The 15,127-nt window shown below is 45.0% G+C and overlaps 2 protein-coding genes across 7 annotated transcripts; one reads left to right on the forward strand and one right to left on the reverse strand.

The window, feature by feature from the left end:
* Window positions 1-165: 165 nt before the first annotated feature.
* On the forward strand, window positions 166-8,153 carry GMPR2 (guanosine monophosphate reductase 2). 4 transcript variants are annotated; one of them, XM_027843082.1, is made up of 10 exons: window positions 166-399; window positions 802-915; window positions 1,186-1,305; window positions 3,960-4,043; window positions 4,448-4,621; window positions 5,794-5,875; window positions 5,975-6,081; window positions 6,318-6,360; window positions 7,110-7,269; window positions 7,523-8,153. In XM_027843082.1, exons 2-10 carry the CDS (start codon window positions 829-831, stop codon window positions 7,710-7,712), a joined length of 1,047 nt encoding a protein of 348 aa, XP_027698883.1. In that variant the 5' UTR covers window positions 166-399; window positions 802-828; the 3' UTR covers window positions 7,713-8,153. The 4 variants fall into 4 exon arrangements, with proteins under 4 accessions (XP_027698883.1, XP_027698884.1, XP_027698885.1 ...); XM_027843083.1 differs by having other exon boundaries at window positions 816-915; XM_027843084.1 differs by lacking the exon at window positions 166-399 and adding an exon at window positions 479-535.
* A 658-nt stretch (window positions 8,154-8,811) lies between these two features.
* Window positions 8,812-11,966, reverse strand: TINF2 (TERF1 interacting nuclear factor 2). 3 transcript variants are annotated; one of them, XM_027843080.1, is made up of 9 exons: window positions 11,390-11,966; window positions 11,137-11,241; window positions 10,869-10,970; window positions 10,680-10,787; window positions 10,470-10,566; window positions 9,811-10,285; window positions 9,631-9,698; window positions 9,398-9,489; window positions 8,812-8,946 (listed from the first exon to the last, which is right to left on the reverse strand). In XM_027843080.1, exons 1-9 carry the CDS (start codon window positions 11,585-11,587, stop codon window positions 8,929-8,931), a joined length of 1,263 nt encoding a protein of 420 aa, XP_027698881.1. In that variant the 5' UTR covers window positions 11,588-11,966; the 3' UTR covers window positions 8,812-8,928. The 3 variants fall into 3 exon arrangements, with proteins under 3 accessions (XP_027698881.1, XP_027698882.1, XP_027698880.1); XM_027843081.1 differs by having other exon boundaries at window positions 8,821-9,268; window positions 10,869-10,967; XM_027843079.1 differs by having other exon boundaries at window positions 8,821-9,268.
* Between the last annotated feature and the right edge of the window lie 3,161 nt (window positions 11,967-15,127).

The following is a 15,127-nucleotide window of genomic DNA, read 5'->3' on the forward strand; positions in this document are numbered from 1 at the left end:
TTTCCTAGCATCAAATGTTCAGGAATTCCGTCCCTTTCTCTTAGCGACCAGGTGAACAAAAAGAGTCACCGGTTAGTTATGTCGGACTGGCTGCCTTCGAGGAACTGGAAATCTCCACAGCTCGAATTCTTCTGGCCAACGAACGGAGGACTACATTTCCCATCATACCCTGCGACAGTTCGTCCAGGCCCGCTCCACCTCTGGAGGTTGTAGTTTTTCCTACCATAGGTCTAACGTCTACCCGAGTTGGTGGACTCGGTTTCCCAGAAGTCCACCCGAGACTCCCCTTAAGGCCTGAGTTTCTAAGGGAGTCGCCCTCGCCAGCTGAAACTGAAAGACCCTGAAGGGAGATGCGCGTGGCCTGTTGCTAAGCTAGTGGAACTCGGGTCAACTGCTAAGGTGGGTGCCGCACCCGGAAGTAGGTCCCTCTATTCCGGAAGTTGCCCTCCTCCTCTGTCATGTTTCTCACCTCTAAATTTTTCTGCTTCGGTTTGAGGGTTACAGGGAGAAAAGGAGGAGGGATAATGTGGGAGAGGTGAGCTCGGTCTGCATAAGCCACGCGTCCCCTGTCATCTCCTTCACCAATAAATACTTTAGTATGCAGATCCCTTAAGTAATAAACGGTAAGGTCAGAGGTTACAGAAGGGCGAGGACTATGGTGTGACTTTTCAGGGACTTCGATAATTGAGCTGTGATGTTGCAGCCCGAGCAAAGCCGTGGGACTATGAGATTGAGGATGCCCTGGCCCACCACACCAGGGCACCCCCTCACACGTTCAGTCGCCTCCCTTCTGACCTTCAGGTACCTGTTTACAGCCACGATCCCACCATGCCTCACATAGATGATGACGTGAAGCTCGACTTCAAGGATGTCCTGCTGAGGCCCAAGCGAAGCACCCTTAAGTCCCGCAGTGAGGTGAGGCTGGGGCTACTCCATACTATTCTCTATTCTACCTTAGAAAAACAGTTTTACCTAGTGGGAAGTGTTGGTTGTGGAATTTGGAAAAAGCAAGTTCAAATGCAAGTCACCTGACCTTTTTTCATATATATATTATTATATGTGCATGAAAATATACATATGTTATATACCATGTACCTAGCAGGATTTAAAGTTGTACATTTTAAAGCACTATTATTTTAAATAGCTATTATTACAACCTCTCTTCTTCCCCCTTCCACTGTGTAGGTGGATCTCACAAGGTCCTTTGTATTCCGGAATTCAAAGCAGATGTACACAGGGATCCCCATCATTGCTGCCAACATGGATACTGTTGGCACCTTTGAGATGGCCAAGGTGCTTTGTAAGGTAGGGTGCAATTTATTCCCTTCCAGAAGTGATATCCAATGACCCCACGCTGTCCAGAATTTCCCTGTCCAAAGTCAGCTTTATACCATGGGCAGTCAGCCCTGCCTTTGGACAAGAGTAGACAGAGATGCACATTTGACATCTTTAAGGAGTTTTTAATTATTTTAGTTTTAGAACCATATAATCTCTTAACCCACCCACAAAATGTGCAGGTTTTTTTCCCCTTTTCTCCCACCCTTAACATAAATACAGGCATGCCACAAATAGAATTGTTCTTAACGTCATTTCACAATAACACTGTGAATAACATTATGACCAAACCCCATTGTAAAGTCACAAAACACTGTTGTACTAGATTTCTCCGGTTAAGTCACTCATTTATTTATGAGATTGCTTTTATGGAATTAACTACTAGAACAATTTGTATGCCTGATGTAGTCTCCCTTAAGGAACCTCTTCATTTTTGCCTGTCTCCCCGACACCTGAAACTTAGGAGGAATTTCACTAGAACAATTAATAACATTAGTATATACCTCTGTGGATAAAAGCACACCCCTCTACCTATGCCAATGTCCAGGCATACCTCCTCCCTTCTTTCATATGTCATAATTGTAGCAGAACCATAACTCTTTAAAAGTATAGCGAGATCACTAACAAACAACTTATTAACTAAAATAGTAATAAGTTTTGGGCAGTGGGACCTGGTGTTAATTTTTGTATTGCATCCAATATGGCATGTTTTTTTATGTACACAGTATCTTATTGAACGTCCTATTTGAAGATTTTGCTGCTGACAATTTTACAACCAAATGCAGCCGGGAAGATAGATGAGTGAACTTTTCTACCCTGGGCCTATACTATATTCCATTGGTTAGTGGCTGTCTCCATCAATGGATCTGTCTGTTGGCATGCTTTTTTATTGCTGTAATCCTTTATAGCCTACTTTCATTTCTTGAAAGAACATGGCTTTGCTGTGTTTAAGATTTTTGCTCAATATGTCCTCAAGAAGAATAGCCTCCGAGTCAAGGGTCAGGAACATGTGGGTTTAAGTCCCACCCCTGAAATACGGTAGCTTTGTGACCCTGGGCAAGTCACTGGACACAATTAGTTAAATTAGTTCCTCCCTACCCCCCGCTCTAAGACCGTAACTTGCAGAGCTGGTAGCAGGAACCTGCCTGTCTGCATTGGTAGAGGGAGTTTCCTCACCAAGAGTTCCTTGCCTCTTGTGTCTAAGCTGCAGCTTGCCATCAGTTAATGTTTGGAAGTTGTGCTGTTGTCCATTTTCCATATACCCTTCTCTAGTGTGCCTTCTCCAGCACAGCTGGTTTGTGATGAGCATGATTTCAGTGCTAATGAATTGGCTGCATTGTCACAGTTTGTCACGCTGTATGATTTCTAAGATAGTTTGTAGATGATTCTGAGGAGTGCTAACGAAACCAGATAAAATAGTGTGCTACTTACAAGTCTCACAGCTATAAGGTAACAAAGTTTGAACACATTTAGCAGTTGTACGTACTGTTAAACCTCTTTGTGTTTAGTCTGATGCAGCATTCTGCCAACATTTCCTAAAGGTAATCTTCATTTCCTGAACCCTGGTTTCTTGGTTTGTCAGCATATTGTTTGGGATTATGTGGCTTAAGAGTGAACTACATTGCCATCTTTTAGCTCATATTGCTTCTTAAGATCTTTAGTCAGGTAAAGGTTTTGTTGGTGCAGGCTGGTACCTGACTTCTTCAAACATGATGACTTAACATTGAGTTAACTTTGCCAACCACCTTTTCTTGCATGTTCAAATGGATGAACTTATAACAGTCATGGGCCACAACTACTGGAAGCCTTTCAGTTTCTGAACTAAGGAACAAGGGATTTGGCTTGAAGGCTCATCATTATGTCCTTGAATATGAATGTACTTGAATATGAATGTACATAGATATTTAAGAAAACAGATCATCAGTTTATCAGAAAACAAAAAAATCTGCCCTTCTCCATTTCAGTGGTTATAGAGGATGTTATCAATGCCCTACTATTGTCAGATAGCACCTTAAGGGTGTAAGGCAACTTCTTTGGGCAGCCAGTTACTGAAATGTTGCCATTCACTAGACACAAAGACTATAGGGAAACATGTCAACTTAGCACTATTGGCCTTATAAAATGTCGAGGCACCTAGACTCTCATAGCAAGTACCTTACCTCCACCATTCTAGTTGGTGCCTGCAAATTCAAGAGCCCAGCATCTTCACTGTTCATCTTTTGTGGCCCTGTGCCAGGATAAGCACTCCTGGAGTCCCTGCCAGCCTCACAGGAGGAAGGACAGTCTCTTGGTCCTGCCTGCATATCCACTGCCTGTCACACTGCACCAACTGCTCATTACCATATTAACTCCCTATTAGCATTGAAGCAGGATCAGAGTAGATGCCAGCAGATGGGATCCTAAACAGGCAGACAGGAAGTTACAAAACACAGTTACTTATGGTTACAATCCTTGGTGTGAGGTCTGTGGTGGACAGAGGATTGGATTGTTAACTACAACTTCAAGCTCAGCTGACTACTCAGTTGCTTCTCCACTGCAAACCAAAAGGGGATAATTGCATAAGGACTGAAAGGAGAAAATTTTTATAAGGTTAAAATCATTCTGCTATGTTTGCTTCTCCTCAGTTCTCTCTGTTCACGGCCATCCACAAACACTACAGTCTTGAGCAATGGAAGGAATTTGCTAGTCAGAATCCTGACTGTCTAGAGGTAATGTGGGACCCTATCCTGTTCTATCCCCACCCCCACCAGCCATATAAAGAATCTGCTTTGTCTTCAGGGATCCAGCCCCATCACTTCCAACTTTGCCTGCTTTCCCCTAGCTATATCTCTGATCCTTTCTCTTGGTCAATTATCCATAATATGGTTCCCACCCATCAGATCAGAGATTTAATGGCCTTTTTTTTTTGTCTGTCCTTTGATAATCTGGTGACAGCTATAATCCTCTTCTTAGAATACAGTTTGTTACTTACAGTCATAAATGAAGGAAATGCTGTTTCAGTTGGAGGTTGGTGAAAATAAAGATGTAATTTTTACCATAAGGTCCCCTTGTAGGGGTCTGCAGAACTTGTAAAAATCCCTGCTTCAGATGCTGATGACTGTTTCTTCTTTAGCATGTGGCTGCCAGCTCAGGAACAGGCCCTTCAGACTTTGAGCAACTACAACAAGTCCTTGAAGCAATTCCCCAGGTGAAATACATCTGCTTGGATGTGGCCAATGGCTACTCAGAGCATTTTGTTGAATTCCTGAAGGATGTTAGAAAACGCTTCCCGCAGCACACTATTATGGTATGTCCTTGCTTTGACACACATTTTGGCAAATCCTGGCTTGCCTTCACCCCATCTTACCTGTTCCCCTCACAGAATTATAGGGTTTATAACTGGGGAAACCACAAAGATTATCTAGTCAAACCCCTCCATTTCACAAATGAGAAAACTGAGGCACAAAAGAGCTAAATACTTTGCCACAGCTCCTCCTGCATTAGAGAATTTCTGCCCTCCGACTACATCTATCCCATCTCATCTTATACTACTGACTCTTAACTGTATTCTAGTGCCCCATATACAGGGTGACCCAAAAGGCTAAAGCTGCATCCTGATTTTGGAGCCACCCTGTATTTCTTGGTTGATACAGCATGCCTGACACTCAGCCCTTGAGACGGTCTTGGCCTTTGTAAACCAACTGTCTGAAACAGCATTTTGCAAACCATTATGGAATCCTTTGCACCTGTGATACATAATGGTCTGCTTCCTGAGGCTCAGGTGTGCCATGGACACATAAAAGGAGGCACGTGGAACATATGATAGTTGATTCTTGCATACTGTGGCTAATTTCCTTTTTATAGACAGTATTTTAAAACTATATACAAGAGAATTCTGCAAGGTGAATGGCTGCCTTGCTTCATCATCCGGTAAAGACTTGACAGATTTCAGGAAATCAGGTTAGAGTAGAGTTGTGTCCACTGTGAGGTAGCCACCTACTCAAATCCAAGAGGTGGCCCCAGAGGTGGACTCTAGCTTCTTGGACCAGTCCATTTTCCTCCTCACTGAATTGTCCTCCATGTCATACCACACATTCCAGCTGATCTTGGTATTGTGGGGAGGCAGTTCACTAAGGTGGATTCTAGGCTTTAACCCTAGTACAATGGTGCCACACCAATTACCAAGACTAGTTAATGCATATGAATCAGAACTTGCTTAATACAAGTGAAATTGGTATTGATATGGCAAGAATATAAACAGAGAGGACACTGGGAAATGCCTGCTGGGCAAAGGAAACTGAAATGTATTCTTAGGGACCTTTCATTGCTAGAACTGCCACAATGTTGCCTTAAGCACAATCAAAGATACATTTTAGCTCTTCCTTAAAACATCCTAGTTCACCATGGGAAACACAGTTCACCCTTTCAAACCCCAAGCCTTGTTTTACTATACCATTTTCCTTGCTCTCTGCCCCTCAGGCTGGGAATGTGGTGACAGGGGAGATGGTGGAGGAGCTGATCCTGTCTGGGGCTGACATTATCAAAGTAGGAATTGGATCAGGTAAGCTCTGGCCTCACCCTGTCAACAATACAAAAAGCAATTTAGCCCAATTGCTCTTCCTGTGGTTTTAGACACCTTTCTCCCTGCCCCTGTCTATAGGCTCTGTGTGCACCACACGAAAGAAGACAGGGGTGGGCTACCCACAGCTCAGTGCTGTGATGGAATGTGCTGATGCTGCCCACGGCCTCAAAGGTCACATCATTTCTGTAAGTTATAGGGGAAGGAAGAGGGAACTAAGAGTCAAAACACATACATTTTCTTGTATCTGGGAATAAATGTCCAAGAACTTGGAGAATAGTGAGCCAAGACTCTTCAGTTCCTCCCCAATTTAACTGTCAAAGGGAAATTTAGTAGCTGTATGGAAAAAGAGGCCTAGGGGAAAAAAGATCAGGGTCTGGACTATTCTGAGCTACCATCTTCTGACTAGAGCTCTTCCCCACAGGATGGAGGTTGCAGTTGTCCTGGAGATGTGGCTAAGGCTTTTGGTAAGTAGTTGGGCTGGGGCAGTAGAAGGACGACTGTTTACAGTCAAGTGATGTGTCATTACTGAGGCTCCAGGTCAGGCCCAGAAAGGCTTTGGGAAGCAATTTAATTTAACATATTCCATTTAGATCCTGCTGAGTCTTCTTTAAGCCTATGGTAAGAACCAAGGCCCTCCCACCCTAATGCCTATTTAATTAGCAGTGCTAAACTGGAGAGGCAGCACGAGAGAGTGAAGACAGCACTTGATTTGCAATTAAGAAGTAGGATGCTATCCCAGCTCTGCTACTTACTATGCTGTGACCTTGGGAAGGTTGGTCAACTTCTCTAGGTCTGTTTCTTCTTCTGTAAAGGAAGGAATTGTAGTGATTACCTTTAAGGTTCCTTCCAGCTCTAAAGTCCTATGATTTGACAAAGCTCCAACAGCCCTTAAGGAAGGGAATGATTAACTGGAAGCAGAGAAGAAAAATGTCCAGGAGGTGGAAGCAACAGCAAGAGGGTGATTTTTGGCTTCTGAGTCAGACTGAGAGCTATTGTGTCACTTCCAAAGCCTGGGGCTAAACATAAGAGTAATAATCAAGGGGCCAAAGCAGAGTAGCCTTCCTCAGCTTTTAGGGATTCTGGCTCCTGTCAAGAAAAGGGTCCCAACTATATTTAGGCCTGAGTGAAATTTGGTGTTCAGTGGGAATCACTTCTGTAGGGAATAGATGCCTGAATCAGACACAGCTCTTTTCTTTTTCCCCAATGCTGACAGGAGCAGGTGCTGACTTTGTCATGTTGGGTGGCATGCTGGCTGGTCACACCGAGTCTGGTGGTGAACTGATCAAGAGAGATAGCAAAAAATACAAACTTTTCTACGGTATGAGCTCTGAGGTAGCCATGAAGAAGTATGCTGGAGGTGTTGCTGAGTACAGGTATGACAGCAGATAAGGCATACAGACATATTCAAGAACCGGCACTAGGATGTTGCTGAATGGCTCTTTAGGATACAACTGAGAGGGAGAGGAAAGTCAGTTTTAAAGAAGGGCCAGTGCCTAACAGGAGCAGACAGTGCATGTATGAGAGGAAAGTGGGGAAAGGAGACTAGGGGGTCTATGGCTGAGTGATTAGCAAGGAAGAGTGCTAGGAGCAGAAGAGTAGAAGTTATAATAAACTCTTCTGTTCCAGGGCCTCAGAAGGAAAAACAGTAGAGGTGCCCTTCAAAGGTGAGGTAGAACATACAATCCGAGACATCCTGGGAGGGATCCGTTCCACATGCACTTACGTTGGGGCAGCCAAGCTAAAGGAGCTCAGCCGACGCACTACTTTCATCCGGGTCACCCAGCAGGTGAACCCCATCTTCAGCGATGACAGCTAAGGGCCTGAGCAACACTGCCTGCAATGGCACCAGCATCCCAAGCAGGGGTGGTGTGGAGAACCCTAGGGCTTTCCAGCCAACATGGATTATCTGGATCAGTGATTTGTTGTTATTTTCTGGTCCCCTGAGGGCCTTTTAAGGCCTCCATACTTCATTATTCACACACAAATGCTCAGGCCAGTGGGCCCGACACTTACTGGGGAGGAGGCAGGGAGGTAGAAGAGGGTTATCAAATAAATATTGAGTCTGGAGTCAAGTTATAAACACACTATGCTGAGATTTCCTGTATGCAAAGCAAGGTCAGGAGAGAATTCAAAGCTTGAGCTACATCACCCACATAATATCACTTTGCTTAGAAGTATCTACCTGAAAAAACTCATCGATTTGAATCTCATTGTTTGTTTACCATATTGCATTAAAGTATGGCCCTGGGTGAAAAGACCCAAGAAGCAGTATGTGCAAACCAAAACTACCCTTAGGGAAGGGAATCACATATCTTTAGAGGAGTTTTGGAGCTTTGGGCCCCTTTTGAAAGGCAAAGGCTCACACAGAGTCAAAGAGGTGTACAAATGTACTGCTAAAGACAGGGAAAGCTGGATTTCTCCAGAGGACATTGGAACATTTGCTCAATTAACTGGGCTACACATTTTCAGGATGGTCAGGAACCTGGTAGAGTGAACAAACACACTTCATTTGGAGTTATGGGCAGGAGCAGAGTTTCAAGGCTAACTGCTCTTTCCTGTTGTGACTTAGTGTAAATAATTTAACCTTCCTGGCTTCAGTTTCCTCATCTGTAAAACCAAGGGAGTTAGACCGAGATTATCTTTTAGGTGGTGTCTACATCTTGAGTCTATTGTCCCACATGTTCCATAGTACCTAGCTCCGTTTCATTCTTATTTGTGATGACAGCGACATTACCCCCAGTATTACATTAGATTATCCAGGGTAGCATGAGAGTACATATCTGGTACTTTGATTTGCAAATGAAAATCATGTACAGTAGGATCCAACATCTCTGAGGTTGCCTCTTCTAGGCTTCTCAACCTCTTTGGGCCCCAAGCCAGTCATAAATTCCTAAGGAAAGGCAAGAATCAAGGTATTCTTCCTATTCCTGGACCAGGTGAAAGGAACTTGAGTTTATTTGAGACATTGTACAGACAGCATATGGCACCCTTAGCCTGCCTTACCTCATAGCCAAGACAACATTTCAGAAGATTCAAAATTTAATCACTGGCTGTTACAAAAAAACAAAACAAGAAAGGTATGATAATGTGGTAAGGTAAGCCCAATCATGTGTCCCAAAATAAAGGGACCTAAGCCCCCAGGGCAAGCCAAATCTGCTCAGTCCATTTTCCAATTCTCTACCACCTACGGGGTGGTGAAATTCCACCATAGCCACATCAAAGAGACCTAAGCCACTGGGTCTTAATGGGGCCAGTTTGGCCACAGGACGGGGCCTGGGCAAGTACAGAACTTTGCTCAACAGGGGAGAGGTATTCGCAGAAGGTGGGGATCAGGGTGCCAAACTTCGTCTTCTGATAGTTTTCAAGAAACTTCTGCAGAGAGGGGATTATGGAGGTCCGGTCATCCTCAGTCATTTACTAAGCACCACACAGATACTATCAATATGCTGTCACTTTCTGGCTTGACCTTCCCTCCCAAGCTCCCTGCCCCTTCCCACTCACCTTCCCTCCCCTCTGGCCATTCCCTTCATCATCAGAGTCCAGAACCAAGTCCCCTATGGTAACCACAGGGCTGCACAGAGATGGGGAACACACTGTAGGAGGGAAACCAAAATCAAACCTGTTCCTTACTGAGGTAAACAGAGAGACCTTTGGCATCCCCAAAGATTTCAAGTTGTTCTCAGGAAGGAGGCATTCCCTTTCCCAACCCCCAGCTCAAAGCAGGGTACACCTACCTGGCTCCCTGGCCCCAACAGCAGGTAATGGCAGCCTCAAGGGCTCCAGGGAGTAATCCAGGCAGTTCCTGGGGTGAAGGGGTATAAAGGAAAAAAGAAAGAGTGAGATGGAGGAGTGGAAGGCAAGGGAGAGAGAGAGGAGCAATCTAGTGTGGGAAGGGACAACACTTCTTGACTCACTCCTTCTGCTCTGAGGAGGGCTCATCAGAATTCCAGTTCCCCTGCTCCTGAGCCTTCCCTCTCAGGGAACGAGCTGAATTTCTGTGCTTTCCATGAGGGATTGACCTTGTGGCCATGGTGCCTGCTGGATCTGCCACGGGCTGCCCACGTTCTTTACTGTTCTCATGCGTAATTACATCCTGGACTGGTAGGCACATACTTCGGAATGGGAAAAGCATGACAGTGGGCCGATTCTTATGACCTCCCCTGGCAGATGCACAATTTGCCTGGATTTGCCGGCGGCCTAGAGGGGCCAGGTTGAAGTCCCGACCAGTGAGGGCCTCTGGGGGTTTCCTCAAATCCTGCCCCTGGGGAAAGGGAGTGCTGGATTTGGTTGTGGGAACAGGATCCTGGAATACTTGTTCCAGCTGGGGAGAAGGTACAAGACTCTGCTCTTGGGGTTCTGCCCCCCTCACTGAAGTAAAAAGAGGGGACTCTGAAAGAGAAAAGGAGGATTCTTATGCAGGGCAGTACACAAAAGACCATCATATAGTTTCTGTCCACTTTGAGCCAACCCCTTATCTGGGCCATCTCAATCCATTAATACTAACTGAACTTTTCCCAAAGGTCCCACCACAAAACACCATCTTGCTGGATTATTGCTCCAGCTGGCATCATACCTTGAAGTAGCCACCCCATGTCCATGCAATACTGAGTCAGGGCAAGGGGAAGGGGGACCAAAGTTTCAGATTGCATCCCTCTTAATGCTTCCTTAAGCTGTAAGGAAAGAGTAGAGAAAGAACATTAAGATAACATCAGAAAGTCCAAGAACTCTACACTTCTTGATCTCCTTTTGCCAATTTCCCCTCTCCTCCCCTAAAATAAAATACCTCTTGCAATTGTAACATAGGTAGTGTCTTTTCCAATTGGCACAGGTATTCAAATAATAACTTCTCCAGGGCAACTAAGAAAGGTTCTCCATATTCTTGTTCCAGTTCCTAAAAGAAGGAACAAGTCAGACAAAAGTTGAAATGTGTGGAGCTTGCCCAGTTAACTTCCAACAACGCCCATCTTCTCACCTGCAGCTGAATGGCAAAGTCTTCAGGATCCTTTGCCAGCTGTTTCACTCGTTGGCAAAAAGCCTCATGTGCCTCCATAACCTTCAGATCCCGCATAGTCTGCTGGGTTTGGGGAGTATAGAGATCAACCAAGTTAGAGGCACCAGAGTTGGGGGGTTGGGAGGGTGGTTAGGGGAAACCCACTTAGTATTAATGGCTTGATCCAGTGGGACAAAAAGAACTACACAGTGTCCGAAGACTTAATAACTAAGCCGGAGGATTCACTTACCCCCTTGGAGCCGCACTCGAGTGGGCCGGACTCTGGGAAATGATGGTTTAGGGCATCCAGAACCAGGGACCAGGGTTGGCCCTCCAAGATCATCTCCACAACCACCTATGAGGAATACACCGTCCTGTGCAAGATCCCCAAATTCCAACTTCTACCTCTCCATCCCACGGGTACCTCCTTCCTGGCCTAGCCCCGTGGCTGTCAGTGTTCTCATCCCAATGTCCAGGTAGGCCCAGAATCCCTTCCCAGGTACCTTGGCCCGCAACCCCAGGCAGAGCCGCGCGTGGTGCCGGGGCCGGACCAGCCCCGGAGCGGCGGCCTTCAGGGCTCCCAGCAGCTGCAGCACTCGGGGGTAGTGCGCCGGGAGGCGCCTCCGTACCACCCACCAGGCAGCGGCCGCAGCTAATCGCAGCGAGGCAGCGGCAGCGCCGGCTTCCAAGGGAGCGGACATCACCCGCTCGGCTCGGCCCGGCCCGGCAGCGTTTTCCCTTAGGCAGAGGGGTCCCGGAGCCTGCCCATTGAGTGGCGGGGTTCCTAAGCACTCCCCGTCCCTCCCCCGCTCCGAAGGTGCAGAGGAGCTTCCCGGTGCCTTGCGGCTGGGGGTGGGGGATGGAGAGAGGAAGGTCCCTCAAGTCCTGCCGCCTGTGTGTGCCCAATTTCTTCCAGGGGATCTGCTCCAAACTGTGGGCCGACACCCCGAAAGGGATGGAGAGTAGGATCAGAACAAGGGGAAGTGCCCAAGCGCCATAACAACTTCCAACGTCCAGCCAGCCAGGTACGCGCGACGACAGAAGAAACTTCTACCTGCCGACTTCAGTGTGTCACTTCCGGCTCTGGCCCCAGTTCCGCCTTGGCGACGTAAAGACGTCGAGAAAAAGCAAACCAATTGGCTGCAAGGGAATGCAGAGACGTCATGCTCACTACCTACGTCACCCGATGGCCCCCCGAAAGACTCAACCCCACAGTTCTTCTGTGATAGGATTTCCAAGTCGCCCGAAAGAACTTTTGTGCGGATGATCACTGAGCGTGGCTCTCCCCTTCCATGGCTTTTTCTTCCTTCTTATTCCGCACACTCTTGGATTTTTTCTGGTCCACGAGTGACTCTCTTCAAGCCAGGGTATCTTCATCTGTTTTTGTCATGGTACCTCAACAGCCTAGTGAAGCTTGTAGACCCCTTCTCAAAATAATGTTTTTAACTAATGGAAGAAAATGCTAAATTTCAGTTAGAGGCTAGTAAAAATAAAGGCAATTTTTCTTTCCCATCCAAGTTCACAGGTACATTCCTCCCCCCCAGCACAGACCCACCGAATTAATAGCCTCTGATTTAGATTTGTGTATTCATAGAATGCCAGAGCTGAAAGGAGGGACCTTAAAGATACTCTATTCTGGTACTGAGGTAATCTAGGATTTTTAAAGCATATAGCTGCAGAATTGGAGCCTTGGCAAGGTTCCACAAAACTAGAAAGGTGAGATTATATATACATATACATACACACACATATATACATATATATATACATAAATTCAGAGATTCATGAGGAGATGAATTTTTTTCAGGGGGATGGGGGCCGAGGAGAGGGACATAGTGAATAATTCAGACTCTCTACGGCCATGGAAGGGTTTTGGTCTGTGTCAGGGTTGAAGGAGTGCCCAACCTGACGAAATCATAGCTTTTCTGAAGTATTGCAGTGCCTCTCTAAATTCTCTGGGACCAAAAGTGACAGGAGCAGCTTCTGTCCACTTCCATCCTGGAGACCTCAGAATGGCCCAGGAATCTACTGTAACCTAGAGGTTCAGCCAGAACTTTGTGAGTGGTGTAAAACAGTTTTCATCTGAACTCAGCAGATTTGCTTTGGAACTAGATGCCAGTCCCAAAATAGAGGGGCCAGATTTTCAGCTCAAGAAAGAAACAAAACAAAACAGGATAGCATATTGTCTTAAGACATTGGATCCTAACCACAGGTCAAGAATCAAATGGGTGGCTCTGAGAGTCTACAGATTAATCTGGAAGGATTCTTTAAAAGGTTGAAAAGAAAATTGACTGCATCTCGTTGGAAAACTTACTAGATTGCAGAATCCATCCCCCTGTTCCTTTCCCTTCCAGTGGAAAACAATTAAAATGTGAGCTGGAACAGGGTCAGTGGTGGCTGGAAATCAGAGCGGGAAGGGAAGAGGCTATAGAGTTCAACCAAATGCCTGAGCAGCAAACATCTCTACTACATGTTCAGGTAGTTATCTAGCTTCCACATGAAGACATCCAGTGAAGGAAAGCTGACTGTCTCCTGAGACAGCTCATTTTTGGAACAACTCAACTTGTTAATTTTTTTCCCCCTTCTTTACATTAAGCCTAAACCTCTGCTCTGCAACTTATATCCTATTACTGCCCCTATTTACGCCCTCTGGGGATCAACAGAACAAATCTTCCCACTCTGTTACATGCCAACCTTTCAAATAATTGAAGACAGTTATGTCTCCAAAGTTCTCCAAACTTGTAGGATTTGAATTAAGAAAAAGCCCTAAAATACAGTAATAAGTGAAAAGCCATGAAAACTTAAACTGTGAAAGGTGGAAGCCTGAACGTGGTGACCTGTTTACAAATCATATCTTAGATAGTAAATCATAACTTTAGACACTGAATCAAAACTTAAGATACTATGACCTATGAAAGCCAAAATAAGACTATTGTGACTGGGGCATGATCAATACTCAAACATATTTGGGCATAACATTAGCTTAACTCCTGAGGTCATTACTAAGCAGAAAATAAAAAATATTCACCAATCAGTGGTGATGTACTCTAGCTCCTCCTACTTTTGTCTGTTTTCTATAATTACCGCAGGGATTTTGGGGTTCTTCAGTGGGGATCCACAAAACCGTCTGGCTGTCACCCCAGATTGAAGATTGCCCCTGTTTGTAAGTATTCATAATGATTGATTCAACTGCTACCTACAATCAATATGGAACTACTTGGCCTCTTCCTTTGGTATTAAAAAGAACACCCCATGGTTATGGGGAGGCACAGTGTTCCACAGCCAGGGGAATTCCAGACCTTACAAAATTAAGCACCATCTCCCTAACCTGGTCCTCATCTCATTGTTTTTAGAATTCTCATCATCTTGGTCACCCATCTGTGTACACACTCTAGCATATCAATGTTCTTCCTATAATGTGGCATCCACAACCTTCCTTTGATTGACCTTACTCTTAGAAACTGTCATCTTTACTGAACTCTTCGTTACTGTTTTCCCTTCTGTTCTCTCATCTGTTCCCTCTTTTCCAATTTCAAAGTCACACCACTAGAGTTGAGGCAGGTTTTCATCCAATTCTATGAACTTATTTTCAAGTTATCATGAAAATATGATACTAGCTACCAACTGGGACCCTTGGATTGTTGTTCTTAAGTGAGGTCTTCCTTAGACCTACAAAGATAGCTTGTGTTATTCAGTAAGGCAATTTAATTAGTTGCATGTGATATATGTAATGGCCAGCAGGTGATGCTCTACTTTAACCATTAGTTACTAGTTATAATCTTGTTAGTTATTCTGGCACATGCCTGATAGCTCACCCTTTTCCTAAGAGGCTACAATTCTTAGCTTGTACTTATATAGTACAGTACACCATTTCAGACTGCTAATAATGCCCAGGTTGTCCCTTCCATTAAGCAAGCCTACACTACAGCAGCCTGGATGCTAAAGCTTCTTTGGCAGGTTTTATATTTAATTTAATATATTAATATATTTAATATATGATACTTCAATGGTAAGTTTTATATTTAATTTTTCTCTTAAAATAATTAATATCTCCAGTTTTAACATCACTTTCTTTTCTGATTATATCCTTCCACCTTCCCTACCCCATATACAATCCTTTGTAACAATGTTTTTTTAAGGGGGGGGCCCAGTTCAGCAAATGAACTAACGTATAAACTAACTCTGATAATTTGTGTCCACAACGATAGTCACTTATCTCCACATGGAAGGGAAAGAAGTAC

The sequence above is a fragment of the Vombatus ursinus genome, unplaced genomic scaffold (assembly GCF_900497805.2).
Source record: "Vombatus ursinus unplaced genomic scaffold, bare-nosed wombat genome assembly UNPS02014894.1, whole genome shotgun sequence".
Lineage (NCBI taxonomy): Eukaryota > Metazoa > Chordata > Mammalia > Diprotodontia > Vombatidae > Vombatus > Vombatus ursinus.

What these genes read in the sequence shown, in the direction of transcription:
- GMPR2 (XM_027843082.1), top strand. Translation starts at nt 829, where the DNA reads ATGCCTCACATAGATGATGACGTGAAGCTCGACTTCAAGGATGTCCTG. An exon ending in TCCCGCAGCACACTATTATG is followed by an intron (nt 4,622 to 5,793) that starts GTATGTCCTTGC and finishes TCTGCCCCTCAG; the next exon opens with GCTGGGAATGTGGTGACAGG. An exon ending in CAAAGTAGGAATTGGATCAG is followed by an intron (nt 5,876 to 5,974) that starts GTAAGCTCTGGC and finishes CCCTGTCTATAG; the next exon opens with GCTCTGTGTGCACCACACGA.
- TINF2 (XM_027843079.1), bottom strand. Translation starts at nt 11,587, where the DNA reads ATGTCCGCTCCCTTGGAAGCCGGCGCTGCCGCTGCCTCGCTGCGATTA. An exon ending in CCCTCCTCAGAGCAGAAGGA is followed by an intron (nt 9,699 to 9,810) that starts GTGAGTCAAGAA and finishes CCTTCACCCCAG; the next exon opens with GAACTGCCTGGATTACTCCC. An exon ending in ATGGCCAGAGGGGAGGGAAG is followed by an intron (nt 9,269 to 9,397) that starts GTGAGTGGGAAG and finishes CCCTCTCTGCAG; the next exon opens with AAGTTTCTTGAAAACTATCA.